The sequence below is a fragment of the Gobio gobio genome (genome assembly GCF_949357685.1).
Source record: "Gobio gobio genome assembly, chromosome: 1".
NCBI classification, from domain to species: domain Eukaryota; kingdom Metazoa; phylum Chordata; class Actinopteri; order Cypriniformes; family Gobionidae; genus Gobio; species Gobio gobio.
Genome location: NC_137097.1, coordinates 50,427,944 through 50,451,461, shown reverse-complemented (window position 1 = coordinate 50,451,461; position 23,518 = coordinate 50,427,944). Strand labels below are relative to the sequence as shown.

General features: G+C 38.5%; 1 protein-coding gene across 1 annotated transcript; it reads right to left on the bottom strand.

The window, feature by feature from the left end:
* Positions 1-296: 296 nt before the first annotated feature.
* On the bottom strand, positions 297-23,397 carry rac2 (Rac family small GTPase 2). The gene is made up of 7 exons (XM_079827985.1): positions 23,136-23,397; positions 16,386-16,457; positions 16,159-16,276; positions 15,178-15,240; positions 2,251-2,410; positions 996-1,135; positions 297-722 (listed from the first exon to the last, which is right to left on the bottom strand). Exons 1-6 carry the CDS (start codon positions 23,168-23,170, stop codon positions 1,005-1,007), a joined length of 579 nt encoding a protein of 192 aa, XP_079684111.1. The 5' UTR covers positions 23,171-23,397; the 3' UTR covers positions 297-722; positions 996-1,004.
* Between the last annotated feature and the right edge of the window lie 121 nt (positions 23,398-23,518).

The window sequence follows — 23,518 nt, the reverse complement described above, 5'->3', positions numbered from 1 at the left end:
GCTAATAAAAGAGGAAGGGTTGATAAGGTGAGAGAGTGCTATATCAACAGATAAGTAACATTTCTAGTGCTTCAATTTCAGCAATGAGACAATAGACAGAAAGCTATTCAAGCTGTAGTTCTGCTCTCAACGGGGAAATCATGCTGATTTGTATCATATTCTCAGCATCAGGCACTATAATTGGCACCTTAGAGCGCCTGAATCAAAGGGCTTTGTCAAAGAATTACAAATACAGTCACTGAAAACAATGTGTCCTCAACATACCTGTTATGAGTGAACTCTTTAGACAAGAGGTGGAATGGAGAAGAAACACAACTGTCTGGAAACAGAGTGGTATCGTTTATTTTTTTTGCCAAAAATAACTATACAAGTATTATGTGGATGTGATTCATTGGTCTAAAACAAATTCCAGCTCTGTTTAACAAGTACTTGTGCTGTTTTTGATCAAGAAATGAAGATCAGTCGTTTTATATTGTCTTGAGAAAACAATTCACAACTGTGTACCCGACAAAACACTTCAGCTACATCAGTCACAATATAACACAATACATCAGTTAAAATATGATTAAATATTTTGTCAACAACAATATTATTCCATTGGCATCAATGTGGTATATTCAGCTAAAAAGAGAAGAAAGGCTTTCGTAATGTAATTGCATCCCTCGTTGGTTTGTGGTAGAAAACCAGTGGATTTCTCTGGTACCTGTTTTACAGTGACGAATCTGGAGGCAGAAAGAACAAAAGGTCAGTGGATGTACTACTTTTTGCATCTCCTCACATCCTCTTTTTTTAAAGAATAGCCTTTGACGTGAATCAGAATAGCTGTCTTTAACTTCCAGCAGGAAGCGCATTTGTAAGTCGCGACAACTGCAAAGCAGCAATAGAACAAAAGCGGTTTGCCATAATTGAGGTCACATCTGAAATTTTATGCATGGCCTTCTCCCTCTCTGACTTTTTCCGGTCTCAACACACCAATAACACGCATGAAAATGTACCGTGCATCCTTAGAGCAGCACACAGCCCTTCTTCTTGACCTTGGTGGGCTGTGGGCAAAGCACAGCGCGGATGGCCTCATCAAAAACCGTCTTTAGACCTCTCTGAGTAAGAGCAGAACACTCCAGGTATTTCACAGCATCTGTTCACACACAAGCACATGCACACATATCAGGTTTGTTAATATCACCTCCTTTCTCTCTATATACAGTATATTTTAAGCATAGTACTGAATCATCTCTGATCCGTTCTGAGTGGGATACTTAGCACCAGATGTCTGGGTGTATTAGGTGTGCACAAATCTGTCATATCTTGAACGTGTAGGAGGACCAGCCCATGTGTTCTCCCAAATGCTAGCTCAAATCACACTGAGGACAAATTGCATTTAGCGTCTAAATCTGTAGCCTGATATATGCAGTGTTTTGTAATTTTTTTGTATTTAGAGAATTATATGTTACAAAGAAACCAGACAGTAAACAGAGCTTACATTTGTCTTGTATCTTAACTAAGCCTAATTTTTTTTTCTCTCTCTCTCTTTTTTCTCTATGAACAGATTTCCAGTAGAATTGTTGCAACTATAAACTGTTTAAGCTCAAACAGCAAAGGGAATCAAATATACTCTGGTTCAAAATTATGCATAATTACATGCAACATGCTAACCCCATTCCTAGTCCTAAACCTATAGTAATATTACATGTTGTTACTTGATATTAAATGTATAATTACACTGTAACTGTAAATTAAACCAATTTCTTAATTTCTTCTGCTCACCAAGGCTGCATTTATTTGATCAAAACGACAGTAGAAGCAGTAATATTGTGAAATATTATTACATTTTAAAGTAACTGTTTTCTGTTTTAATATATTTTCAAATGTAATTTATTCCTGTGATGTCAAAGCTGAATTTTCAGCATCATTACTCCAGTCTTCAGTGTCACATGATCCTTCAGAAATCATGCTGATTATGCTGATTTGCTGCTCAATCTAATATGCTGATTTATTCTTCTTCTTATTATTATTATTATTATTATTATGAGTGTTGAAAACAGCTGTGCTGTCTAATATTTTTGTGTAAACTGTTATACATTTTATTATAATTAACTGTATTTTAAATAGATTTTTCTGTCACTTTAATGCGTCCTTGCTGTATAAAAGTAAACATTTATTTTTTAAACATCGTACTGACTCCAACTTTCGAACAGTAATTTACTGTCGTCCAGTGATATAAAATGAACAAAACCACCTCTGCCGCCTCACCTATTTCTTTGGCCAATGCAAGACCCTGTGGGTAAGTGATCGGCGCTAGTTTTTTCTCTTTCAGCTTCTCGATGGTCTCCTTCTCATCTCTCAAATCGAGCTTGGTGCCAACCAGAATAATTGGAGTCGAAGGGCAATGGTGTCTCACCTCTGGATACCACTAGAGGGAGCAGAGGAGCAGATCAAAACAATTAATTCACTCCTGATTATCAGTCCATCTCTAGACTGTATGGCATTTCTCTTTGCCTGTCTGTTGTCAAATACATGGGCTACAAAGCTATTCATTTGCAAAGAGTTGAGATTTTCTTCCACTGCTTGGTCCTATCTGCTACCAATGCCACAATCAGTCGTGCAAGTCGGTCATTCAGTTCCAATACAGAATGAAGTGAAAACACAGGCTAATGGACACTTACAGTTTGTTCCACTTTATGTCTGTCAATCTGAGAAGTGCCAAGGCCTTTTCCGTTAAAAAGATTTTCCTCAGAAAAGCACCAACTGAATAATTCGTTAAAGCGCAGCACATTAACAATGTCGGTGGTATCTCAGAAAGTGTGCAAAGTATGTGAAAAATGCAGCAAAAACACGTTGGTCACTGCAGAGCGGAGGAAAAAGATTGATGAAAACCTATAACACACAAGGACTGCTGCACTTTTCAAGGCCTGGCCTCTGAATGTTGGCTTTAATCTGACACTCACAAGCACCATTGTTTCCATACACAAAGCAACCCATGCAGTCACGTTGAGCAGACCTTAAGCAGTCAATGGGCACAAGAGCATTGCTATAGTAAGCCCACGGTGTCCTTGACATCCCAGACACAAGTTTATATGGCAAAATAGTTTAAAGTGCCACTATTATGCTATTTTAAAGGCTCCTTTATTTTGTTTTAACAGGTTTACATGCATCAAAGGTAAAACAAAAAACACTTAAATTTTTTCATAATATTCACTGCATCACCACATTTTTCAATGATTCTCAAAAGACTCGATGTAGGGATGCTGCCTTCACGTGCTATCGGAATTATCGATTATCGGAAGGCTATCAAAATTATTAAAAATAGGACATGAAATCCCTCTCAAGTCAAAATTCGTAATCACGACTTCAGAAGGGGGAAGTAGGAAATTTCCGATAGCATGTGAAGGCTGCTTAAATCCCTCATTTCCGCGAACCTACTCTGCTCTGATTGGCCAGATGGCCCAGTCTGTTGTGATTGGTCTACCGCATACATAGCGTGTTTCGGAAGCTAAACACCCATTACCATTACTGAACTTCAGCTCCGGATGCTTCCTAAAGCTCAGCTATTGTACACACTGTAAAGACAGTAACAATGAGCGTGAGTCCGATGATGAAAAATTGGAAGAGCTAGTTATTTTCTTCGTAAAAATAGCATATTTTTAGCGAAAAAGAGTTGGCAAAAGATCCTGTATTTGCGCTTGTCAAATGATTCAATTTCCAATGTGTTTTCACTTCGTTGAGTAGTGTAGCCAATCACAGACATGTTTGTTGATTTCATGAACGAAATGGTCAATCACAGGTGTTGAAGTTAGAATCCACTCACCGCTCGAGTTTTTATCCAGTCCTCTCTAACAAAGTGTAGACATTATGTAAATAAGCGAGTCATTGTGTCGTCAGCTTCACTGATTAATATAACGCAACTTTGTGAGATTGCGTTCATTTAATGAGTGACAGCTTTTAGTGATTATAATGGCAGCGCTCTTTGCGCGCTAACTAGGCGATAGATAAATAGGCCTACAGGGAGTGCAGAATTATTAGGCACGTTGATTTTCTGATCATATTTTTTTTCCAGGCACATTTGAACAATTCCAAACCACAGTAATCCTAATAACTACTATTGATTTAGTATTTAATAATGTATAAGTGATACGTTTTGGGAGTTCATTTTAGTCCATCCTCAAGTCCGTTTTGCAGAGATGGACTAAAAATGAACTCCCAAAACGTACTGCCAGATTCTGGAAGATGAATTCTTCAAACAGTGGTACTAGAGGATGTGGTGCTGGTCCTTCAAGAGTCACTCTCAACCTATCTGTCCATAAAGCCTATAAAAAAACCTTCTTCATGTATTTTACAACACTTCAGCTTGTGATTCTTATCTAGTGGGGGTCATTTTTTAGGATTCTTTACCTAACTGAAGTCTCTGAGATCCTGACACCTTGCACTTCTGGAGACTCCAGGTAGGTTGCAGCTCTGGAAAATGGTGGCGCTGGAGACTAAAGGGTTCCTGATGGCTTCACTCTTAATTCTTCACCTTAATTCTTAATTCTTTTGCGGTTAAAAGGTGTCTTTTCTTCACCACCTGTTTTTGTCTGACCCTGCTGACCCAACTGCAATGTCTAGTATTGCATTAGTATTGCATCCTTCTCATGGGCATTTAATACTTTTTGACTTTTCAGTCTGAGTTAAATCTCTTTTTTGGCTCAATTTATCTGTAAAAGAAAACATGCCTAATAATTCTGCACACCTGAATATAAGGTGATTTTCATTTCCAGCTTTCATGAACAATTATATATCACTTATACATTATTAAATACTAAATCAATAGTAGTTATTAGGATTACTGTGGTTTGGAATTGGTCAAATGTGCCCGGAAAAAAAATATGATCAGAAAATCAACGTGCCTAATAATTCTGCACTCCCTGTATAATATATTTAGAATTTGAATAAAACTTCTGTCTTTCATTTTTGACAAGCGGCCACATACACACTTCAATACATAGGTCCATCCGCATATACATGTGGGATTCATTCTCGAAACTGTAATGACTGACAGTGAAAAATATTTATGCATCGAAATCAGGCTCATACAAAAAATGTCAGGAAACACAATTCCTGGCTGCATGTCAATATCCATGGATCACTGGATCTTTGATAAGTTATAAAGAACACTATATCGAGTCCAATCTTTAGTTTAAACTGATAACCGTTTGTTTTACTCTCGTTTTCCCCCTATTAAAAGGAACACGCCAACTTTTTGGGACTTTGGCTTATTAACTGTATTCCCCAGAGTTAGTCCATACATACCATTCTCATCTCCGTGCGTGCCATAACTCTGTCTGACGCACCCCCTGCTAGCCTAGCTTAGCACAAAGACTGGAAGTATATGGCTCCAGCTAGCCTACTGCTCAATAAGTGACAAAATAACGTCAACATTGTTGCGTCAGACAGAGTTATGGCACGCACAGAGATGAGAATGGTATGTATGGACTTATTAACTGTATTCCCCAGAGTTAGATAAGCCAAAGTCCCAAAAAGCTGGCGTGTTCCTTTAAATACAGTCATGCAGCAGCTCTTCTGCCATTCAGTCAAGGCTGAGGGAGCGTGTTCCATTGGGAAAGTACCAACGATGCATACCCTTTATATAAAACACAAAACTACATATTTTGAACACCCGGTAGAAAATATATACATAAATAATTATTCGTACCTACTGGTTGTGATTCTGAGGAGCAAGCTGGTCCAAATAAACTGGGTACCGACCCATCTTTCAAGAGCTAGCGTTTTTCAAATCCTGCGTTAAACTCAGAGAAAATGATGTGTTTGTGGGCTGGTCAAGTTGTTTGCAGGTGGACAACATACAACATCGGTGTGCAAAATGCAAATGTCTTTTCTAGTGACAAATAACTGTCAGGCAGTAGGATTCGAAATGACTCGTAAAGGCGGTTCAGAGTCGATTCCTTCTTTTGGGAGACAAATGTATTTATCGTGCACTTTCGACTTTATAACTTTGCAGAACGTTTACATTCACTAACAGTGATATTACACACTGCATGAAAGGGAATATTTGAAAAACCATAATAGTAATAATTTTAAAACTTTAAAATGACAAAGCAGTCATCCAAAAATTGGAAGCAATTTCATACTTAGCACTTGCTTCACAAATGCAGACCAGACACTGTACTGCGAACTAAAGCAAAGACGCCACACTTATTAATATGAATGGGAGAAAGTGCAATGCACAATATGGTGGAATAAGTCCTGCCTTCTATATAAAAGAGCCAATCGCTGATTGATAAAGTCACTGTGTCACTGCAGCTGCTCTGGTTGCAATAAAAACTTATGCTCTGGGACCATTTTGGGATTTCCGCCTGGATTTGGCCTACCCAAATGTAAAAGTTTCCAAAAACAGTGGAATTACACATACAGAGTTACACATAGAGTGGTTTTGGTTAGTTTTGGTGTAATTTTAAAGGAAACCCTATGCCGTTACATAAACCACTGCTAATAGATGTAAGTAGGCTATATGTTGTCTCAGCTGTAATAATAATGGATCTGAAGGGAGGACTCTGTACAGGGTCTGCAACGTTTAAGTAAATGCTATTTTAACCTAAGAAACCACATTTATGAGACAATTGTAAATAGATTTCATTGGTGATTTCAAATATGAAATTTAATCGTAAGCTTGGTGAACAGCTTTGGAGAATTGGATTCATTCAAAGAGTTAGGAGCTGCACATGCTTGACTGAAATCGCTGCCCGAGAGGTGTTTCAAATATGGCCACCGAGTGAAATGACTTGTCTTAAAGGGACTTTGAACTAAAGTGCACACAAAAGAGCACTTTAAAAAGAGCAATAAACAAACCTCTCCTTGATGCTTCCATGACTCAGTTTCTAAAAATAACCACTAGTTGTTCATCCATTCCCTTTCAGTCCTACATTTGATCTTCAGAAGCTCAACTACAGATTGCGCATGCAACTAAAGGTTTATTTGTTTCTTTTCTTCAAACATATTTATAAAAGACTTCAAAATGGTTTAGAGACACAAAATAGTGGGCTTTAGGGATCAGCATGTTGTGAGCATATAAATGATTGCCGGTGAGTGAGGGAGGTGCTTTCTGATAATCGCTTTCTGATCCAGTCAAAGCAAACCATTATTGCAGCGCCACGTTTTCACATACTATCAGCCCGCATCAGTAATGAGAAATTATCTCTTCGCACTTAACTTGTCCATGATAGCTGATTGCTACCAAATGGATGCGTACGCACAGGTCACGTGATGTCTTGCAACGTGCATCTATGCACTTTCCTTTAAATAGATTTTAATTTGCCTCCTCAACCTCGCACAATCTATCAAGACTACATTTGCATATAGCCTGTGTTACCATGGTTACTACTCTGGAATATACTGTTGAAATAATAAAGGAAAAGAGGAGGGTAGAAAAAGCAAAGAGTGAAAGAAGCTTCTGAAGGTCTTTGATTGGGAGTGAAAGCAACAAGCATTAAGGAACCGGCGAGATGAGATTGCCATTGTTTGAACTTAATAACAATTCAAAGGACTGTTTGCGGACTTGTTTATGCAAGCGCTGATTTTAAGCAATGTAAATTGGACCGGATTAAGCCTTGAGTGGTTCTGGAATTAGTGATATCACAAACAATTTTCTTTCCGTTCCATCTCATTCACCTTAAACGTGCTGTGGGGGTCGTGATATAACAACAACAACAACAACAACAACAACAACAACTACTCGGCAGAAAAGGAACTTGCTTTTTTTTTTTCTTTGCTCGTACATTTTTTTCTTTATTAATGAAAGAAATCTAGGATGGTAGAATATTATAAAGCTATCTTTCTGTTTGTGTTTGATTATGATTTCTTTTGTCAATGTGCATCTCTTTTAGTTATTTGTATGTCTACACCATCAGTTGCTGTCATGCTAATGCAGCTTCATATTACCATGCTCATTTTGGCTAAAATTTGCAATTCAAGTTATGCTATCATAGTCACAGTTAGTCTGATAGCTGATGGCAAACTAACATAATAAAAGATATTTGGTCACCAATCAACTGCATATCTAACACTTTACAATAGGCCTATTAAAAGTTTTGTAAAAATGTTTTAAATTAGTTGATAAAATAGCAACAATGCCAATTAATTTTTTCAGCATATCAAATTCTGGCAGGTCAATTTAGTCAAGCTCGCATTGGTTATTTGCCAATCCAAACTATATGCTAATTGTCCATCATCTTTGACGATAGTGGTCCTGACAGGATTAATAATCAATGTCAATTTCCATATACTAATACATTTTTAACATTTTAAGTTAAATTAATATCAGTTAGACTATGTTTAGCATGCAGGCATATTTTGTACTGCAGGGAAATTATTATTATTTTTTTCTCAAATCAGATCGATTCAGGCAGACCGTACTATTAAATGCAAGTGATCAAATAAGATTTGTGTGTCCAGACATAAACAACCTATCGGCATGGGTTGCTTTGGTAATGACGTAGGAGTACCTACGTATATAACGAGGCTTTCAAAACGGATGAAAGTGGAGGTGCATCATCTCGCTCTCCAAATAAGCACCCTGTCGAGTCTCGGTGCAGAACTCCTCCGTCACACAGCAAAATGCAGAAATCTTTGGACATAACATTTGAACACCGCATGAATACTTACAGCATTTCCATTACCAGTTTTGATGTCATCGTTGTGTGTTGCATAAAACATTTTTTTGACTGATGGTAAGACAAAAGAATGCAAGCTGAATGATGTTTTGTATGTACAAAAATGTTCATACATCTTACTGAGTGTGTCCAAGGTGACTCAGTCTTGAAAAAAAATCAAATTTCACAGAGAACAGATGCTGCATCACTGATGTTAATCAAAAGCTGATTGTTACTGCAACAAAAGAAGGCCGTCTCTATTTTGTGAACTGAAGAGAAAGTGCATTTAACAGAAAATGGGAATGTGCATAAAGAGACTAAGGAACAAACCTGGCACCTACGTTATGATCATCAAGGTGTACAAAATCTGAAGAAGCTGTGCAATGAGTGTCTAGTTGATGACTTTGGCTTTGATGTGTCAAAAGACATAGACTTTTGTGATTCGTGTGCTGAAGGAAAGCATCATCGCAGTGAGATCACAACTAGTTATCGCAAAAGAGCTGTTGAACCACTTGGCTTAGTGCAAAGTGACGTATGCAGGAAAATGAATGCAAAATCCTTGAGTGGAGTTGAATACTTCCTGAAATTGATTGATGAGAATACTAACTATGTATGAGTGTATGTTCTAAAGTGGAAATATTATGTTTTTCAGAAGATCCTGGGATGGAAAGCCATGGCAGAAAAATCTACTGGAAGACGACTGAAGTCTTACGCACAGATAATGGAGGAGAATATACCTCATCGGAGTTTCAAGACTTCCTGAAGAAATAAGGAGTTCAACATGAGCTCACAGTACCGAAGACTCCGGAGCAAAAAGGAGTAGCTGAATGAATGAACAAAACACTGATAAGACTAATAATTCACTAATAATTGCGTGGATCCTTTCCTATTTGTACGCACAGGAGAACTTCTCACGAAAAATCTTCGCCTGATTCACAAAACGTTCGTAGGCACATGAATGTGTTCTTAACCTCGTTCGGATGTTTGTGAATTTGGACTATTTTAAATAAGCGGCCGCGTGGACAAGGTTAGTCATTTGCATAAAACATGCCCAAACCATCTCATATAAGGGCTTTCCTTACAGCCTTTCGTCACTCTCGTCAAAGTTGCCACTGTTCGCAGATGCGCTCTCGCCTGGATCCGAATGCCAAGTGTGCCATTCTCACCAGTTCTCACATAAACAAACACCTTTTTATAAAGATCCAGATTACAGGGCTCTCATTAGCCAGCTGTACATACACTTATATCTGCGTTATTCAGAGAAACCTTGCAGCTGAAGCTATAACGCAGCTTTTCTTACTCTTTAACTGTATATGATCAAATGGATTTAAGATTAAAATAAATTGTATTATTTAATAATTATATACTTTTAAATATGGATTATATAATACAATTAATGCAATATACTTCAATGTAATTACAGTCGTGTTGGGATGAATTTTTTAACACGATTATAAAGCCATACAGAGTAGGTTCTTTTTGCGTGCGTATTTTTTCGTAAAATTAGAAAAAAAATGATTACGCAAAATATTTGGCGAATTGTGATTTGTTCTTAAATCGTTCGCACACACATTTCACAAATAAATTTGTGCATAGGCCCGGCCAGGCTCAGCCCGAATAAGCGACGTGGGGCCGCCCTCCTGTGGGCTCACCACCTGCAGGAGGGATTGGAAGGGGCCAATGCATAGTGGATCGGGTGGCAGTCGAAGGCGAGTGCCACGACGACCCGATCTCTGGACACGGAAACTGGCAGCTACTAGTGCTAAGCCTAAAACACAGTGTCGATGTCCCCATTCAGCAAGAATTTGAAAATTGTAAAGAGTTTTCCAGAGACAGCAAAAAGGCTAAATCCATAAACAACAAAGTAATGGAATGAAAAAAGGTTGACAAATGTCAATGCATTTTATTTATTATGTATTTGAAAAACATGTGACTTGAAGTCTATACACCTTCCTCATCCTCATGCACTTACGTTTGAATAGATGCATTTGTTTGTTATGCATGAAATACTTGAATATAAATTTGTTGTTAAATTGTTAAGTGCAGATAAACCATATTTCTGTCATTCCGTTACAAAGTATTGTGGTGCCTTCCACAAAAAATAAAAACATTTGAAGAGTCAGGACTGATGTTTGCCATTATAGTTAGGCCAGAGCTACTAAAATATCAGTTTCATCAGTGCGTCTTAGATTTTCTATTCTCCTGGGTGCAAAACTGCAGAGTATATGAAAACTATTATATAAAAATATGAACTTATTGGTTATCGGTATCTGTATCGGAATCTGCCATGAGAAGGACTTAATTATCTGTTATCGGTATCGGTTAAACATTTTCATACCGTGCATCCCTACAAAGAACCCTAAATTTCATGGATGTACCAAACACATTGACATCAAGTACCACTTCATTTGAGAGAAAATTGCAAGTGGAGCCAGAGACTTGAAATACTGCAGCACTGAAGATATGGTTGCTGACTGAGGACTGAGTGAAAAAGTTCACAAAGCTGAGACAGATGGCTGGAGTGAAATCAGTTAATTAATCATTCTGTTTGCGAGTGAGAAGGCGTGTTGGAAAAATACACTCTTACTAGAATAATTATGTGTATTTAGTTAAAGCTGATTAAGTTATCAAGCTGTCTTATGTGAATTCCGATCCTTTTTAATAGTATAACCAGTAGGTGGAGATCTAAGCATATTTTTGTATTCTGGTCCTTCAACAAAAGAAGAGATGTGCATTTCGTTTAACGCACAGTAAGGCCCTGTCCCAAATGGCACCCTAAACCCTCACGGTCTTCCTCTGAGTCCGCACTTTCACGGCGTAATGCCGCTTTGACTGCCGGGAAGAAGTCAGCTGCGTAACCCGCACCAGTGCAGGCTTGGCAGAAGTGCGCATCGAGGGCGCATATCGACCACAAAGGGGGCGTTCGCAAGGACCCTTCTGAGACCTAAAATGACAAAAGAGACACCCTGCAGTCTCGCGGACTTAACCGACACGCGCACGCAACGGCCATTGTAAGTCCACAAGACCGAAAGTGCACATGAAATGTGCCATTTGGGACAGGGCCTAAAGCGTGACACCCTTTTTGTTCTATGCGTTTTACTTAGAAATAAGTGCTCCAAGTCTTTATTAAAACCAACAAGTCCATGATAATGCATTAACAATAATGTTAAAGGTGAACTATGTAAGATTTTTGCAGTAAAATATCCAAAAACCACTAGGCCAGTGTTATATATTTTGTTCAGTTGAGTACTTAGAATATCCCAAACGTTTCCAACTATTTGTAAATCGTGAGAAATTGCTATTTTAACCAAGGAACCGGGACGTGTGAGCTATGCGTTTGAGGGAGTCGTCTGTCGATTGCGTCATATCTGCGTTACCCTCGGTTTCTGGTTTTATTTAGCAGAAACGCTTTACTCTCACTGCAGTGTGAACAAGTGTCATAGCAGCCACCGAGTGAACGTCATAACTTCCTTTTCAACAAACTCAGATATATCTAATACGGTAAACAGAGTTGCGTTACCTCATACTCATGACTGGAAAAGAGGAAGTGGCGTCGGCGACCGTGTCATAATAAAAGTCCCGCCGTCGACTATGCCATAATAACAGTCCCGCTCTTCTATCGCTCCAGCGGTTCCTCAGCTCCACAACACTCGGTCCTGCTCTGCTTCATACTACAGTAATGTTAATAATTGCATCCATGAACATGATTTCTGCCCGAGTCCTATCCTGACTCTTTTCCATCGGCTGTGAGGTCCACATGTCCCAAGATTCTGTGCTCAAACGTGGCGTCATCAAACTACGCCTTTGTTTTGAACAGGCGACCTCTAGTGGACGGAAAAGTTACATAGTGTAGCTTTAATAAATTTAACCTTATTGTATTGTTTTACGGCTTTCTTTTTCAACACAAAAGATATTTTGAAGAAAACTGGGTTCTAAACAACATAAACTCCTTTGATTTTTATTATATGGACAAAAGCAAACAAACATGAACGACATGACATGAGAGTGATCATTAAAAAATCATTAATCATTGTCAGGGTTCTGTTTATTATTGACAGAGCTGTGACACTGCATTGTCTTGTCTTGTCGTTGTGAGTGTGCGGTTTCCAGGTTCGCTCGGCCTGTATATATATTGTTTTGTGTGAGGAGCTTGGTGTTCACATCCTGGCTGCCTGTTGTTGTCATGTTTTGTGTGAACACACATTGAGTGTTCTCGTTAGCTGCATGTTCGTGTCTTGTTTTGTTTGAGCACATGGCTTGTCATGTCTGTTTCTTTGTGCCATGTGCCGGTCTTGTTTGCTCCCTATTTAGGCCCCGTTTACACGTACACGGTTATTTTGAAAAACGGAGAAATTTCCCTTCATTTGCGCCCTTCGTTTACACGCAAACGGAGAATTCGCCTCTAAAAAACAAGTCTTTCTAAAAACTCCGGCCAGAGTGGAGATTTTGAAAATCTTTGTTTGCACGTCTGTATGTAAACTGAGACAAACGGGTGTTTAGGCAGCCAACGTCACAGTATGCGCCAGAGCTCGCACCTACGTCAAAAGTGCGACCTATGTTTACATGTGATCATGGAAGCGTTCAGAGTAGCAGTCACATTTATGTTGGTGCAAACTCCTCTCGTGTGTTTGCATTTGCAAATACAGCTGCTTCATTATGTCGAGGAGCAGAGACGAACGAGTGCTCGGAGGTCAGCAATTTTGCAACAACTTCTCCCTCCAACACGAAGAATCAGTCCGCTTCATTGCCAACGCCGCCGGTTTTTGGAATTCTGATTGGCTTACGTGGGCTTGAGCTTCTCGTTACACCGCCACCTACAGGTTTGGCATGCTCTTGACGGCATATATACACGGGTACGTGTAAATTAACACTTTTCTGAAAACTGACATGTGTGCGCGATGTTATTTTTGAAACCGGAGAGGTTGAAATGTCCGTTTATGAAAATAGCCGCCCACGTGTAAACGTAGTCTTATTCTCCTTGTGTTTGCAGCCCTGTGCGCGATCATCTCCAAATGTTCTATGAAGAATGTTCTTTCCCTGCCAGTCAAGTCAAGTCAAGGATCCGGTTTTCCCACTCAGGGTAGTTTTTGTTTTATTTTTTTATTAAATAAAAAGGCAATTGTTTCTGCATCCGAGTGCTCACCTCACCTCTTTACCTAAACCCTGACAATCATGACATAATTTAAACTTTTGGGTGAACCATCCCTTTAAAACAGCAGATTTTCTACAGTCAAACTACACTTTGATGTAAACACAGATCCTGCAATCAATAATATTTTCAAACAGAGAAAGATGTCTACGTTCATCCCAACAGTAATCTATTAATTTGTGCACAGAGAAAAGGGATAAAAAAAATCTAAATTTAATTTTTCTAAACAGAACATGTCCCTGACGAAATGTTTAACCTTTACAGTTTTCAAAAGAGAAAGGGTTTCTTTAGGGGAAAAAAGTATATTCTGAAAAGACACTGCTGATCCATAGCATGGATTATAAGCATTCTAGTGTCCCTGGCTTCTAAAATAGACTAAAGACTGCAAGACTTCCTTGGTCAGAAAGATCATGCTGGTTGACCAGGTAAGATCTGTGTAGCTGTTCTGGTTTACCGACTAGACCAGCACCAAACTAGGATTTTGTTTACAGGACTCTGCCTGTTTCAAGAAAATTAGATACAATCCTAGTAATAGTTTAAGGGAGTAAAGTCTAACCATAATAATAATAATACAAGATATCATCACAGAATCACAAACCAACGTTAACCTAACCAGCCGTTCTACATTGTCTGAACGCTTGCAGGCAGCATCTCTTTTTGCCCCTAGGACACTTGATTATTTTCTGATTGCACTACAGAGAACTGACATTCTTATTTGGGATCACTTAAAGATGCTCTCTGTCAGGGTGAAATAGAAACAGTACCTGTACCAGGACACTAAGTGCTGTGTATCTGTCAGGCATCTACAGTTGCATTAATGAAGAACACATCAAGGTCAGCTGAACTGCTGGTTTGAGGGGTTGTGAGTGTGAGTTAGATAAATAACTTACTAAATAGAGTCTGTATTGAATGAACCTTTAGGCTGGGTGAAAAATATACAGGTTAAGATGATGCTGTGTGTGATAAATGCTTCCTGAGAACAAAACACTTTCTCTTTTAAAACAGCTGAATGGCATTGACAGAACTAAGCCTTTAATTTGTGAATGTGAATACTCACAAGGCCACCCATATTTTATAGAAGTTGATGTTTACGTCAATATCTCTATTTGAATATGACTCTTACATCTAGTAAAGGTTTGTGATTAAGGTCAGTAAATGCATCTTGGATTAATGCACAGTGGCATCTAGTGTCCAGCGCAGTACAGAGCAAGTGTTTAAGGGCATGCGTGAGGGTATGTGTGCGTGGGAACACACATAGAATGGAAGTGGGTTATTGTGCGGGTGAATGTTGTTGTTTGCTACTGGATTGTGTCTATAGGTTCGTGCTGGTGTGACTACTTGTATTTCATTAAGATCCAGACTAAGCCACCACCAGTAAGGACTTACCTTGGCTCTGACGTTTTCAAACGATGCTGGGCTCACCAGAGAGAAACAGATGAGAAACACATCCTGCAAAAATACCATAAGAGGACATATTTTGAGGCAAAAATACCATCTTTTGACAAATAAACTCAACAAATGCTACCGTTCACAAGTTTAGTTTATTCTATTCTATGTTCATTATAAATGCTGTTCTTTTGAAATCTATTCATCAAAGAATCCTGAAAAAAAAAACATGCTTCATGGTTTCCACAAAAATATTAAGCAAAAACTATTAAAGCAAAGTCTTTGGGATGTGCTGGAGGAGACTTTACAGAGTGCTTGACTCTTGCATTGTCAATACAAGATCTGGACCAAAAATGTATGCACCTCTTGATGGAAATAACATTACAGCATTTATTTTCATCAAGAGACAATGCAAGAGTCCAGCACTCTGCAAAGTCTCCTCCAGCACATCCCAAAGATGTTCAATGAATTTAAGGTCTGGATTCAAGGGGACACAATTAATGTGTGAAAATGATTCTTCATGCTCCCTCCCAACCATTCTTTCACAGTTTGAGCCAGATGAATCTTGACATTGTCATCCTGGAATATGGCAATAGTGTGTCTTCCTACATGGTTGTTTAAGAAATGAAAAGCTACACACTCCATCAATTAGGATGGAAGAACTGTTGCCATATAACATGCTAGAAACACAAAAATCACTGCAATAATGATCCAATCGTTGACTCTTAAGCATTTGCCAATTTAATTCCAAGTTACTTTTTTTGGGGCCAAGCAGTGTATATTCAAATAGAAAAGAGTTATTTTAAGTTTTATTACCGTTTTACAATTTTGCTCTTTTACTGTATTTTTGATCAAATAAATAGCCAAATAGATCAAAAATCAATTTAAAAATAAAAGACAAAAACATTGATCACATTGAACACAATTATTTATATTCAAGGGGACGTGTCCCACTAAATGTTTATGATGGTGTGTGTATACCGTCTGAGGGTAGGACAGTGGCCGCAGTCTGTCATAGTCTTCCTGTCCAGCTGTATCCCAGAGGCCCAGGTTGACTGGTTTGCTATCCACCATTACATTTGCTGAGTAGTTATCAAACCTGAGCGAAAACAGCCAACCCACACAATCTCTCAATATTTCACCATGAGTGTCAAGTTCAACATAAAAATATAAACAGTTCAATCCTCCTCTATTGTTGTGGTACTCACACTGTGGGAATGTACTCCCCAGGGAAAGCATTGGTAGTGTAGCTGATGAGAAGACAGGTCTTTCCCACAGCTCTGAAAAATACAAACAACAATGAAAAAAGAGACAGTTAGTTATCTGTCAGATTACTGGAAAACAAACAACATCAAGTACTTTCAGTAAAACACATGCTGCTAAAATTACTTCAAAGTACACTATGGTGTAACCATCATTCAATACGAGGAACAGGTGTACTGTACTTCCACAGTGAATTCACACATTTGTTCTCAAATACAAAGAACATGGTATGTGGTCCTTTTTCAAGAACTTGGCATTGAATGTTTAAATCCTAACTGCATACAGCAAAGGCATACATAAAGGAGAGATTCTGTATCCACTTTGTCTATTGTACTATTGCTTTTCATTGCTCAAAGCAACCATCTCATGAATGGTTCACACAGAACACGTTTTTTTGCATGCCACTGCATTGCTTTTTAATAGTTTTTCCAATGTAAACACGTGTAGCCATCTTTTACCATTGTGCAGTGTCCCTTTGTTCAGCGATTCCCTCATGAAACAAGTGTTGTTAAACAAGTTCAACTTCAGTCACAATGAAATCAAAGTTGACAAATCATTTTTTTATGGAATATTGCAATATTCATTAAAAATAATTTATCCGTGCACATTATTTATTTAAAATTTGTGTGCCCTTGATCTTTAATCAAAATAACAATGAACGGGATTTCACCAAGTACAAAATGTTCCTGGATCAGCATCTTTGTTGGTCCTGGAACAACATTTCAATCAACCAAACAGATTTGAGGAACAAGTTTACAGTTTATATCAAGTTTAGGCTTTAAGGCCAGATTTAGGTGCTTCTACATCAGTCTTTTACCTCTGATTTTAGGGATAAGTTATGGGTAGGGTTAGGTTTAGGGGTAGGGATATATGTTGATACAGGAACATGTCGGTCTTTGTGAAATCACGGCGACCTCAAAATAACTTCCTCTCCCTCTTGCAGCGACATCTCTTCTCTGATGACGTGATTATAGTGTGAGGGCTGGACAATCCCTCACATGAGATCACTTCAGTAGCAAACCACAGTGATCCAATCAATTCCCGATAAAAGTCCCGCCCTATAACTTTCACTTTATATATACGCCAAAACAAGCAAGAAAAGACTAATCGCAACTTCCGTTTTATATCGACTTTAAAGAATTTCACACACCCCGAATAGCACACTCCAAAAAAGGCTGGGTTGTTTTAACCCAAATTTGAGTCAAATATGGACAAACCCAACCGTTGAGTTAAAACTTAAAAAATGTAAACCCAATGGCTAGGTTTGTCCATATCTGACCCAAATTTGGGCAGCAGTGTATAATTTGTCGGCAACATCATAGAAGGCACTTATGCCAACACTGAATTTTTGCCCCATTGCTCACCGTGAGTTAGGCTACTGGAGGTTGCCAATAAAAGCTCAAAATTGGTTCTCGTTCTCTATCGCTATATCGCATATCAAAGATGCTTTCTGAAAGAAGCGCCAATGCAGAGAGATTTTTAATGCCATTTTACACTACTTGAACCGCAAACAGGTCAAGATATTTTACCTGCTAAATACATGGCATGACACATTGGTACTCACTCAAACTTAAGCTATAATCACTGATGTGATGTAAATTTCCAGACCCCCCCTACCTCCAAACCAAGTCGTGTAGTGTGAAATGTTTTGACTAGAACTGACATCGGCAATGACAGACAGTTGTGTAGAGTGAAAAGAACTGCAATCCGACGACTTTGATGGTTGTGTAGTGTATGGAAGGCATTAGCTATTTAATAAAAGCCTGAGCATTCTGCGCTGCTCTTTTTTAAAATTATTATTACCTTTTCTCATTTGTTAAACAGCCCCTAACTGATGTATTTCAAAATCCACGGATAGTTATGCCACATGCAGAGCTGTGACAACAGACTGTAGAGAAACTCAAAATACCTCAAAACAATTGTGCATGTTTCCATAAGCCCAAAAAGAGAAGATGACATTCGGTATGAAAACAGGTCACCTGAAACTGCAAAATGCAAATGCAAAAAAACATGGGCTGAAATAAGAGTGTGTGCGAGACACAAATTCCAGTGGAGCACATGTTGCTGCATGCATGCAGCGAAAAGTGAGGAATGCTGGGATTCAGGAGCCTGTGGCTGTATCTCCCTCACATCAGGAATCACTGGAGCTACTCAAGGGCAAGGCTAAAATCACTCGCCTCAGGCTACACATGTTCAGTCACATCACAACTATTTGCCATCTTTATTACACAAACCTCTGTGCTTGATTTCTCTCTCTTGCTCTCTCTAATATTTAGACATAAAAAAACACATACGTACACACGTGGCAACAACCACAGACCATTTGAGATATCCAGACTTGTGTGCACTTGACTGAAGGGCTAGGCTCTAGCGTATTGTGCATTTTGACAAGTCACAACAAAATAATGCAATATTAACAGAACTGAGCCTGTGAGTGCAGCCACGGTGGAAATCAAACATGGATTACATCACTGAGCATACTTGAATACATTTTAATCTACACAAATTCCAGTACACACTGGAGACAGTGCACATATCAGAAAACAGTGGGATATAACCACTTTCTGAGGCTCTTTGAAGTTGCAAATCAGATACAGAGAGAAAGAGAGCAAGAGAAAACTCAGTATGGGGCCTGGCATTGCAGTGACAGGATGACAGGAAGTTGGGCGGTGTCATCCAGGAAGAGAGACAGCGAGCCTCTTTTTGAAGTGTGCTTTTAAAAATGTGCCCCTGGTCGCTTCAACTTGTTCATTCTGTTTTCATTTTGCATTTGTGTGCATCTCCTACAACTGTCAAACTATGTGATCGCTATTAGTGTGCACATGTACTTGTGTGTCGCAGATCTTATGCCGATCGTATCAAAGTGCAAGGCTTCGTGCTTTAGCAGAGCCGGCTTTTACAGAGAGCAAGAGAGAGTCAATATAGAGCAAACTAATACTGAGAAGAGAGTCAGAAGTGTCAGAAAAAGAAAATGTCCACACGGATGTCATGACAGTTCAGAGAACTGAGCAGACACCATGTGATAGCATCAGAGTTAAAAAAAGAACAAACAAAAAAAGTGGAAAGAAATCAGTGCCACAGGATTTGTGTTGACTTGCATGAGCTAAGAAGCGAATCCACAATATGAAAAAAAAAAAAAAAAAATGGGAGTCACATTATGTTTCATTGAATTAGAAAATAATTATTTCCCTGACATAACATGGTTGGTTTTTGTTTATCTAAACTTTACTCAGTTTTCTGAAATAGATTTTCAGTTCTAAAGTTCTAAACACACACAAGTGCGTTAAGTCTTGTGAAGCTTTTTTTACATAATCGGACTGATTCCACAGACAAACTGCACTTCAAGCATGCAAAACTTTTGTGGAAACTACAAATGCAGTGATATGGCTTCACACTCTTTGAAAAAAAAAACATACATTACCAAATAATTGTAAATGCATGACAAAATATACAATCTACTCCCCATTAATGCAATGCTACAAATCTGTAGCTTTATGGTTTGTGTTCTTTTAATTCAGCTTAGAAGTCACACTGTGACATATCAATCTTCTATTGGTCACGTCTTAAAGGGTTAGTTCACCCAAAAATGAAAATCAGCCCATGATTTACTTACCCTCTAGACATCCTAGGTGTATATGACATTCTTCTTTCAGACAAACACAATCAGAGTTATATATATATTTTTAAATGTCCTGGCCCTTCCAAGCTTTATAATGGCAGTGAATTGTTTGAAGTCCATAAAAGTGCATCTATCCATCATATAACTGCTCCACACAGCTCCGGGCGTCCGGGGGGGTTAATAAAGGCCTTCTGAAGCGAAGCGATGCGTTTGTGTAAGGAAAATATCCATATTTAAAACTTTATAAAGTAAAATGTCTAACTTCCGGAGGACCGTCTTCTGTATTCAACTTACAGAAAAAGTGTAGCACGTAAGCATTTTGAACTGCGAGATGTGCTGGCACCTATTTTCCTGGATATTTTCCTTACACAAACGCATCGCTCCGCTTCAGGAGGCCTTTATTAACCCCCCAGATCCGTGTGGAGCAGTAATATGATGGATAGATGCACTTTTATGGACTTCATAAACGAGGCAACAATTCACTGCCATTATAATGCTTGGATTAGCCAGGACTTTTTTAATATATCTCTGATTGTTTTCGTCTGAAAGAAGAATGCCATATACACCTTGGATGGCTTGAGGGTGAGTAAATCATGGGCTAATTTTCATTTTTGGGTGAACTAACCCTTTAATGAGATATGAATAGTCAGAGTTCACCAAAATCCGCATGAGCTTGAATTTCCATCTTCCGCATTCGCATGGATATGAATGGAATGATTTAACAGTATATTTAACAGTAGTTGAGGATGACTAGTAATGAAGTGGAATTACTTCACATAAATATTTTCCATTCAATGACATTCACAGTGACCACGGACTGTCCATTATATGCACAAGATTTCAAGTATACAGAAGGCACACAATATATATGTATGAGGAAAAAAACAGATTGAAGTAATCTCTTTTTGTGATTACCTTTTTATTCATTTAAAATTCAAAACCATACACAGACACAAACAAAAAACCGTCACCACTCACACTTAACATAAACTGCCCATATCATACAACATAGCTACATTCCAAAAAATCTTACCCACCCACCCTTACCCAATAAGACCCTGTAAACAAAAGAGAAATAAATAAATCCTTCGATTGAATATTATCTCTGATAATATTCACCTCTGCTGCATCTCTCAAATCCATTATAACATTGCGTCACTGGTAACCAGATGTAATGTGGGCAAACATAGCACAGTTCAAAGTAATGTGGACTAATTTGTGGTTTTAAATGGTGCTTTTTTTGGTCCTTGTTGCAGCTGAATGGCCTGTGGTAACTTCAAGCTGTCACTGTCTGAAAAAGATCTACGTATATGAAGATTCTTCAAATTTTTATTTGAGTAAATAGTGACAGAATTTTTAGACTATGAGGATAAAAATGAGGACTATTTAACCAGTTCATCTTCGAGCAATACGAGGAACTTAGGCAGCTGGGTCACAGCATCAAATGCAAGAGGAAGTTAACAGCTTCAAAATGGAGAACTGTGCACAGGGTTTAAACAGGATATCCTCATAGCGAAAGCACCTCTCCCCTGCTGCCATTTGTCATGATAGATGTTCCACAGAACGTGGCCAAAAAGCGAAGCATTAACTGCATTTTGATACATGTCATTCATAAATTACAACATTTCAACACGTTATACCTTCAGCCTTCGTCCCTAATAACGATTTCATCAGCATTCTGCTCTGCTTCCAGATCTGTACATCAGCATTGCTTTTATTTGTCTTGTTCTGTCTCATCTGCATTATATACGTAAAGCAAATGAGATGAAGCGATGTCGCAAATCAAGACCTCATATATGTTCCTATGCAACCCAACCCTCCTCCTTTTGACAAGCAGCTTCAGTCTCACATGTTTCGAAATCAGAGCCATCTCATCCTCCATCTTGAATCATGTCTGTCTGTAGGTCAGCATATATTCTAGAAACACCTAACATGTTTGTCAGTGTTTAACAGAAAGCAGACTACAAGCTTGTCATATTTAGGTCTAAAGGAATAAAGGATAGTTTCCTTCTCTGTAATTGCCAGTCATCTTGAAAACAGACTAAAAGATGCCATTTTGACTGCATGACTTAACTTTGTATGACTGCTCTCGTACAATGAAAGAAGAACAGGTGCTTGTTGTGTTCCAGGCACTGTTATGATGCATGCTTCATGGAAAACATGCTTGGTTCCTTAGTAACGGCCCCAATGTTTACAGCCTGATGAAGTGCCCAATTGTGAAAGCAAACGTTTCCCAACAGTTTTTGACTACTGTTCCACACCAGGCCCGTCTAAATATGGCTTCAACAACATTAGACTTAGAATGGGATCATTGTTAATATTAATAATGTTATTAATGCCCTCCCAAACGTATTTTCATCTATTAACAAAGCAAAATCCTGGCCCCTCCTTAAGTATGTCTTAACCACTGGTTTAGGCCATATGATTTCATAACATTCTTAACACAATCTTGTCACTCACAGGATAGAGAAAGCATAAAAACCTCCAGAGGAACATGACCTAAGTGCAACTGCTGTTTCCTTTTTTGATGAAAATCAGTTATCAGGTAATATTGTGTGGCATAACTTCCTGCACACTATATTAACTTGTCTGTGAATGTCAAGGCTTTATATATATATTTGCGGCCCCCAATCTGACTGTCAGCCCAATATTGCTCATCTTTTAGCCAAACGCAGTACATGTTAAATCATGAAACCTGTAGGTAGGTTATTTTATATAATTAAAACCCAAAACAGAAAGAGAGAAATGTGAGATATATGAAGTGTATTCAAGTAATCATGACCGTATAGGTTCAGCAACTACTAACCTGAGCCTGAGGCTACATAAACTAAAATACAAAGTATCTCACGTGACAAACGAGGACATTAAAAGTAACCAACAGATGAAGCAGATAAAACGAGTTTATAAGACTTTAGCAGTGGCCTTGAAAACTGTATTAAACGCTATCAAGCCGGTTTCAAATTAATAAACATGAAAATATAAACCATTGTAATGTTTACAAACAACTTTAAAGTTAAACGGTAAAAAATCAGATTTTGCTAATAAATCCATTTAATATTTAACTTTCTTCACTCACCCATCTCCGACCACCACACACTTTATTGCTTGCATTTTCCAATACTTTTAAGAAACTTTTGCCGGCTGCCGCTGTAAAACAACTGTTAAGGAACTAAGTTGTAATACAGGAAACAGATTTGCTTCTTCAGTGTGTCAGCTCTCTCTCTCTCTCTCTCTCTCTCTCTCTCTCTCTCTCTCTCTCTCTCTCTCTCTCTCTCTCTCTCTCTCTCTCTCTCTCTCTCTCTCTCTCTCTCTCTCTCTCTAATCTGCGCACTCGTTGTGGTTGTGACAGTTTTGAACGTGTTCAACTATACGAGGAAGTATTTAACTTTTAAGTGAAAGACATGAACGCTCTCTAAATCACTGCGTAATATGCCATACAGACCACGAGAGGGCGATGTC

Coding starts and splice junctions, on each gene's coding strand:
- rac2 (XM_079827985.1), bottom strand. CDS start 23,170: ATGCAAGCAATAAAGTGTGTGGTGGTCGGAGATGG. Junction 15,241..16,158: donor CACTGTCCTACCCTCAGACG/GTATACACACAC, acceptor GTATTTTTGCAG/GATGTGTTTCTCATCTGTTT. Junction 2,411..15,177: donor TTGAAAACGTCAGAGCCAAG/GTAAGTCCTTAC, acceptor TGCTCCCTCTAG/TGGTATCCAGAGGTGAGACA.